The 8,567-nt window shown below is 38.0% G+C and overlaps 1 protein-coding gene across 3 annotated transcripts in view; it reads left to right on the plus strand.

Annotated features, from left to right (window-relative positions):
* PREX2 (phosphatidylinositol-3,4,5-trisphosphate dependent Rac exchange factor 2) overlaps positions 1–8,567 on the plus strand; it is a 294,349-nt gene that overhangs the window by 86,430 nt on the left and 199,352 nt on the right. For all 3 annotated transcript variants that reach the window (XM_025871440.2, XM_073892858.1, XM_073892859.1), the window contains exon 7: positions 6,640–6,773. In XM_025871440.2, the coding sequence (XP_025727225.1) occupies positions 6,640–6,773 (134 nt within the window). The remainder of the gene's footprint in view (positions 1–6,639; positions 6,774–8,567) is intronic.

Below are 8,567 nucleotides of genomic sequence, written 5' to 3' on the forward strand. Positions count from 1 at the left end.
TCCTTCCTCCCTCCCCCCTCCTTTTCTCCCTCCCTCTCTCTCTTTCTTTCTCTCTTTCTTCCTAAAACTTTACGAACAGAGAAGCCAACTTGCTAGAGATTTATACCAGGAGAAAATGTTTAACACATTGTTTGGGGAGTTGTAGAAATGTTAAAAGCCTGACTTTAGTATTCATCTAGAGAAAAGCATTTATTATACATGGTTGTTCAATGACTAAATACAGATTTGCCAAAGAATAGATTTCTAGATTTAAAAATTAGCACCGATTTTCAAAATGAAGATAAAATACTAACTAGGTTATGTAGCATTGTGCAGGTTTAAGTGAATATTCACCAGTGATGAAATGTACCACAGGTGACCATGTGGTGTATTTGCGAGCATGTTAACATGATCAACGCCCGTCTGCCGTGGGCACTGGGGAGCAGTTAGGACTACCTCGGGCAGAGACCTGTGCTCACCTCAATCTCCATGTCACAGGGTTGCCATACGATGCACTTGAGCACCTGGATTCAGGTACTCAAAGCCTCCAAAGCAGTTTTACTTGGAATGTTGACAGAATACCACATGCATCAGCATTTACTGGAATGGCCTGGGACCTTCCCCAGCTTTACTCAGTTTCAGTCTCTGAACCTGGGAATTTTAAGAAGCCCATCAGGTGTGTCTCCCAAACTCTAAACTTTGAGAACCATTGCCCTAGAGGCTTTGCTCTCGTCTGATGATCTGCGTGGCTTGTTTTACTGCTTCCACATTTTTTATTTTCTAGTTCACTCGTCTGGCATTGTCATTTTCATGGACTTTAGTGCTCCTGACTCTTAATCTGACGCTCATAGCCATACTTTATTTCAATTTCTCCTGTGAATTTTGTAGCTTGACTTCTTTATTCCTAACTCTCTAGAAACTCTCCTGGCATTTCTAGGTAAATGAAAAAAAATGGCATGTAGTTTCAAAATATCATAAATTTCATTTACTTTAAAGTTGTGAGATTATTTTTTTTCTACTACAGAGAAAGGTAGATTTATCATGTAAACGAGGGGAAACTATGCCATAGCATTATTTAAAAAGAGACACTTATCTATTTGTGCGTGGGATGGATTTGAAGTGAGAGGCACATCATGACTCTACAGAAGACTGTATATACACTTGGTCAAATTTTCTTCAATATTTATAAAATTGTGCATATCTGTGGTTAAGAAATTCTTAATGATTTCCAGCTGCCATTGTCATAGAAATCATGCACAGCTCAATCATGGTAAATCAAGAACAAAATGGTTATTCTTTATCATCTATGAGATACACGTGGTATAAAGAGAAATGCTACAGGCCATTCTTTTAGGAGTTTTTTAGACAAATGTGTATGTTCGACACAGATTCCTTTAAGTTGCATAAGCAATCCTCTGGGAATTATTTAATTATTCACTGAAGAGATTTCATGTGATAATAGTAGATTACTATGGTAGAAGATAGTAAAGGTAGATACTGTACTAATTCTTAAAGTTTGCTGTTAACTATTAAAGACACCTCAGTGATAGAAATGTCTCAGTAGGATTTAGTAAAATATAATATGAGTGATGTTATGTTTATATTGTGAGATATACTTTGAAGTATAACAAGCTGGTTGGGCTTGATGTCATTACCCCACAAAATTTCATTAATAGATTATTAAACAGATACTTTGGGTTGTTTCTGAAAAGAAGTGTTGCTTTCACAGAGGTCAATTAATCTTATTCTGATTTTTGATCAGGAGCTAGGAGCTAATGGGAACCTATGATAATGACTTAAACATAATGTATATTTTTAAGATTTTTTTTAATTTTAAATTTTTTTAAGATTTTATTTATTTATTTGAGAGAGAGAGAATGAGAGACAGAGAACATGAGAGGCATGAGGGTCAGAGGGAGAAGCAGACTCCCTGCTGAGCAGGGAGCCCAATGCGGGACTCGATCCTGGGACTCCGGGATCATGACCTGAGCCGAAGGCAGTCGCTTAACCAACTGAGCCACCCAGGCACCCCTTTTTTTAAGATTTTTTAAAAAAAATTGTTTTTATTTGAGAGAGAGCGGGAGAGAGCATGAGTGGCGGGCAGGGAGAGGCAGCCTCCCCACTGAGCAGGGAACCTGACAAAGGGCTCCATACTAGGACCTTGGGATCATGACCTGAGCTGAAGGCAGATGCTTAACTGACTGAGCCCGTGCTCTGGCTCAGGTGCCCCAAAACACAATGTATTTGTATATTAGTGAGGGGTTTGAGAGTTTGCTATGATACCAATCTAGATTAAATCATTCAAAAGTCAAACTATTTAAGTATATGATAGAGGAAAATGATCGAGATGCTTTGCTGACTAATGGAGCACTTTGAATTAGTTGTAAGATGGGATTGCCATAAATGTGCTACTATAATCTTATGGTATCAAGATAGGTATTGTAGGGGACTGGAGTAATAGTAAAATAAATAAATAAATAAATCACTATATGATTTATTTGCCAGCTCACATCCGAGTGGTTGTGCTCACTTCCAGAGGTGTTACATATTAAGGGAGACCCTGACAAACTGGAGACGGTTCAGAGGAGATCTTCAGGGATCTTGCAGGTTTCTCAAATCAAGCCATAGGATGAATGGTCAAAAGCAATGCTAGTTATCTAGCTTGGGAGGCAGAAGGGAAGTGTACTGGCTATTTTCAGATACTGGAGAGCCAGGCCTGTCATAATGAAGAGGGTATTCCTCTACTCCCAGGAGGCAGAAGTGGAGTCAGTGAGCAGAAAGGGAAGTAGATTTTGGTTCTACGAATAGAAAAATTTTTCTAATAATTAGAGTGGCTAAGTAAAGAAATAGCTTTCTTAAGAGGGAATGAACTTAATTTTACTAGAATTGTTCAAGAATAGGCTAGAAGGCCTTTTTTTGTCAGGGCAAAAGTCAGTGTTCTCTGAGGCAACAAGATGTGTCTACCCTCAAAAACTAGAGAATCAGAAATAACACTGTCTTCTACGAGTTAAAGCATAAAAATCAACATAGAGTGAACCACAGCAGAGGTCAGAAATAAGTGAAGTCTCCTTGAAGAAGAAAATCATCTTCAAAGTCAGCGATGTTGATTGTACTAGCCTTTATTGAGTCCTTTCCTGTGCTAGGCATTGTGCTGGCAGTTTTATATATATTGCCTATTAATTCTGTGAATAAGTTAAGTACTATTATTCTTTTCTACATTGGTTAGAAGGCATGAACATAGCTACAGAATCAAAGGAGTCATTCAGAATTGTGATTTGTTTGTAGTGGAAGCCGAGAAGAGAGAGAGCAAGGAGAGAGAGACACACAGAGAGACAGATAGACTTTGAATTGTCTTGTCCAGGTGGTAGGTTGTGCTAGCTCATTGCTTTCAAACTGCTCTAATTCTTAAGCCTAGTTCACTAAGATATCCTCCCTGCCCTCCCTGCTTCCTTCCTTCCTTTTTTCTGCCCTCTCTCTCCCTCCCTCCCTCCCTCCCTCTCTCCTCTTGGTATATAAATGAACAACTGCAGCCCCATCTATACGTTCTGTTGAAGGCCCTCCTCTAATAGTCCAGGCATGCCTCTGACTTGTCTAATGCTACCATCTGAGCAAGCTTCCTGCTATAAAATTGGCTTTTTTATTAGAAGTCAAAGGTACAGCTGCTGATGGGCAGTGCTCAGTCTCCCCAACACTTGACCTATGGGAAGCTAGCTAGCTAGCATGGCCCTGCTCTTCAGTTCAGTCTGTTCACAGGACAGGAGACAGCTTTTCTCAACTGGGAAGCATGACTTCATCAGAAAGTCTTTGTGGCACTGACAAGCTAAAAGGTATGAACAAACAAGAACTTGATGGTGGAGAGCAATTCAAATAACATGCAGACAGGTCACAGGAAGACAAAGACAGGGAAGAGCCTGGGGTATGGTCAGGGGTCAAACTCTCAGTGGTGGTCAGCAATTGTGTCCTTTCCTCTGTTACTGTCTGGTTGTGAGTTGTTTTTTTTTACTTGTGTCAGGATTCTTTCTGATTATAATATAGCTTTCCAAATAGGAAGTTTACAAAGGGAGATTGTGTTGGCCATACTTACGGGAACATTCGGTGTGGATGTCAGGTATTTTTATGATCAAGAATAATATATACCTATTCTTTATTTTACACATTAGTCCCGTGAGTTCTTCAGAGCTTGAACGATATCTCCTGTGAGACTGTGTAAAGGGATGGAATAAGTGGCCTCTAACCACTATACTAATTTACATTAAATTCTTCTTATATTTATCAATAAAGATTATAATCACAAACAAGTCGGAAATGTATGGTTAAGATTTCTCTCAAGTATGGGGATGTTTGGGTGGCTCAGTTGATTAAGTTGGTTTTGGCTCAGGTCATGATCTCAGGACCCTGGATCGAGCCCCGTGCATCTGCCACCCTGCTCAGCAGGGAGCCTGCTTCTCCCTCTCCCTGTCCCTCTGCCCCTCCCCCCCTACTCGTGCTTACTCACTCTCTCTCTCTCTCTCTCTCTCAAATAAATAAAATCTTTAAAAAAAAAGACTTTTTGTCAAGTAGGAATGCATCTACTAATACCTACCTATAATTATATTGGGAACTTCTTTGGAAGACTGGTTAATACGCAAATTAGAATAACATCTGCAGTTACCATTTAATAAAATAACAAGTTTGCTTCTTTGCTTTACTTTTTTGGGCTACTATGAGAAATAGTCTAAGGTGAAGTATTTTGTACCTTTTGTAAAATTGTTACCAGTAAAGCCACCTCCATAACATCGTATAGTTCCCTGTGCAAGAATCAATGTGATGTTTCCTTGTTTACATTTTTAATACTATTCTATCTTAATTTTTTTCTGAGGTAGGGATAGTATTTAAATAAGAAATCATTGCCACTAAAATTGGGATTTATATTCATATTTGATGACAGTTTTTACTTAATTATCACATGATGAAGGATATGAAATTGTGTAAATTTTTAATAGATCTCTAGTTATATGTCCATCTTTATGATGAAAGAAAAAAAGAAAAGGAAATGTCTTAAATCTAAAATATTTTGTAATGGCTGGTCACCAGAGGGGAGTGGGTGGGGGGAATAGGTGAAAGAGGTGAAGGGGATTAAGAGCACACTTACCATGATGAGCACTGAGTAAGGTATGGAATTGCTGAGTCACTATATTGTACACCTGAAACTAGTATAACACTGTATGTTAACTCTCCTGGAATTAAAATAAAAAACTTAATAAAACAAAATACTTAAGTGAAACATAAAAACAAAAAATAAAATGTGTGCATAGGGACACCTGGGTGGCTCATTCGGTTAAGCGTCGGCCTTTGGCTCAGGTCATGATCCCAGGGTCCTGGGATCGAGCCCCACATCGGGCTCCCTGCTCAGCAGAGAGTCTGCTCCCCTGCTTGTGTTCTCTCTCTCTCTCTCTCTCTGACAGATAAATAAATAAAATCTTAAAAAAAAAAAGTTAGTAAAAAAATAAAAAAATAAGAAATAAATAAAATGTGTGTGTAATATAGACACTCAACACAATCACATTCTTTTAATTTCCAATTTGGGAAGTTTCTTATTGACAGGTATCAGTTGTCACCATAATTTAAATTTTTATAATCAATCAGAAAAACTATATCAATGATTACTGTGGAAGTACAAAATTAATTGTCTGATTGTTAAATATCAAAAATAAAAAATAAAAGCATTAAGTTTAAAAAGAGTCAGAAATTTATCCCTGGATTTAAAGAGAGCAGACATATTGAAAATAGAAGTATTCTTGCAGAGCATGCTTAACAGCTATCTACTGAAAACTTTTTTTTCTTTTTTGTCTAACTCAGTGCATTAGTTGTGATAGTTTAGGTTGTAGATACAAATAGATGGCCACATTTATAATGGCTCAAATTAGATGTTTTTGATTAGCTCACACAACAATCCAATGCTTGTGCTCTGCTTCATTGTGCACCTTTCCTCTGTTTGTGATTCAGGCTCCTTCCATCTTGTGGCTCCTCTCAATGGTTAGCGCTTGTGTTAAGACCCAGTTTTGTCACTAATCATCTGACCTTAGTGTGCACTCAGTGAAGGCTCATTTAATGAATGAGTATGCCTATGCTAACTTTTAACTGGGTAAAAGGCTCTATGGAAGGTTGCTCTCTTTAAATAGTTTTTTTTTTCCCCCTTTAATTTCTTCTTTTTTCTTCCTATCAATCCTAGGAGTGGATAAATAAATTGAGACCTGCTAAAAATTTAGAGAACTTCGTGTGCTTTGTGATGTATTCATGGAACTCTTTTCCCCTACCAGGGAAAGAGAGGAGAAGAGGAGTACTAGGGACATGAATGTTATGCATCACTTTGAAATCATCTCCTTTTAAAAGAACATAGTAACATGTATCATCCATGCTTATGTATGCACACATGTGTGAGAAAGCTTAAAGAAGACACAGAATCTCTTAACCACAGTTGTATCTGCTGAGACTGACCAGGAATCTGGGAGGGAAGGAGACCTCCATCCAGTGTATAAATATTTATGGTGTTTCAACCTTTATCCTGTCCATATATTGTATCTTGAAATAAAAACAAACAGACTTTTAAGGAGAAATAGAATTACACACAAAAGTTTCTGTTAAGTCATCAAACATTGTCTCCATTTTTTTTTGACCTAGGGATCCAACATCACCGACACCTGCACTGAGATGCTAATGTGTGGCGTCTTACTGAAAATTTCTTCTGGAAATATTCAAGAACGGGTGTTTTTTCTTTTTGATAATCTTCTGGTGTATTGCAAAAGGAAACACAGGTAAGGTGATAAACAGGTAATACTTCAGAAATTACTTATTAACCTTGAAAAAAATTTTTTAATAAAAAAAGAAATTATTTATCAGTCCCATGAATTCAACCTTTTCCTCTGTGCTCCTGGGAACTCAGGGTCTCCTCAGTAAATTTCACACACTCTTAGCCTATTCTCTGATTGTTCTCTTTACTTCTTGTAAAACCTGACTAAAATGTGACTATCATTAAATAACACTACCTCCCAGGAACCTTCTGGAGGAAAAAATTTTTTTCTGTTGCTAACCCACACGTCTCAGGCCCTGTAGGAAAGGTGGGTGTGTCTTCTGTGTTTCCCGGTGCTGCTTCCCAATCATTTCCTCCTCTTCCTTGGAAGTACTTTCCCTGATCGCCCCATCTAGTATAGCCTCCCAGCCATTTTCTATCAACATCTAGAAAATTCTTGCTAATATTTTTTTCAGTATTTATTTATTTGTTGCCACCTTTACTGGATTAGACTGTAAAGTCCATTAGAACAGTGGTCTTGCTACTTATTCTGTGCTATTTCCCCAGAGACTGGACCTGCCATGTAATAGACGCTCAAGAGGTGTTTGTTGAATAAATGAATGAATGAAACCCAAGCAAGTTCCTGGTATAGCTTAGCCATCATTAGTTTAAGTAATTTAATGTGGCAGTGTTATTGCTGTAATGATATTTGTTTTAAAGCATGGATATAATTTTTTCTTCAGAAGGTAGTTATCTTATAGGATGTTTCCTTGAACTCTTGGCAAAATGTTTTGCAGGTTGTTTAAGAAAAAAGTAAAGTTGCACTTAATTGGGAAATTTCCTGAGCCTTTATATGCTTCTTCCTAACCATATCTAGGATATATTAGTTTCAGTGAAAAGGTACTAAAAGGCTTCATGAAATTCAAAGGTAAAACAGGTGGGTTGAGGATGCAGGATGCCCAGAGCAAGTTCTCCGAACATTGGCAGCTATGTTGATGACATGGGAGTTCGGCCTCTTGGATTATAGTATCAGAATTCCCTAGCATGAGACATTAGTGTGAAAATACAATGGCACTAACCAAGAAAGCATAGAAGTGCCCATGTGCCTCGATGAAAGGGGACAGGTTAGGATTAAAGTCAAAGGATAGTTGTGGGGCACCTGGGTGGCACAGTCGGTTAAGCGTCTGACTCTTGGTTTCGACTCAGATTGTGATCTCAGGTTTGTGAGATTGAGCCCCACATGGGGCTCTGCACTCAGTGTGGGGTCTGCTTGAGTTTCTCTCTCTGCCTATCCCTCTGCCTCTTCCCATTCTCACATGTGCTTTCCCTCTCTGGCTCTAAATAAATAAATAAATAAACAAATAAATAATAAATCTTTAAAAAAAAAGATAGTTGTTGTTAATCCCTGCCTTAATGAGCTTTTTAAAAAAGATGCTTTTACCACATATGAAAATGAACTTGTCTGTTTTTTTTAGTATACTCTTCTAAATTCTTTGTGTTTGCAGCAAGATTGGGATTAATAGAAATAGGTCTCAGGAAGATGTAGAAAAGCTTGTTAATTTTAGTTGAATATAACTCATTAAAAAATTGTAATGTTACTGTTGGTGGGAATGCAAGCTGGTGCAATCACTCTGGAAAACAGTATGGAGATTCCTCAAGCAGTTGAAAATAGAGCTACCATATGATCCAGCAATTGCACTACTGAGTATTTACCCTAAAGATACAAATGTAGGGATCCGAAGGGGTACGTACACCCCAATGTTTATAGCAGCAATGTCCACAATAGCCAAACTGTGGAAGGAGCCAAGATGTCCATCGA

This window comes from Callorhinus ursinus, unplaced genomic scaffold, assembly GCF_003265705.2.
Source record: "Callorhinus ursinus isolate GAN/ISIS: 27379988/994484 unplaced genomic scaffold, GSC_fseal_2.0 scaffold5, whole genome shotgun sequence".
Lineage (NCBI taxonomy): Eukaryota > Metazoa > Chordata > Mammalia > Carnivora > Otariidae > Callorhinus > Callorhinus ursinus.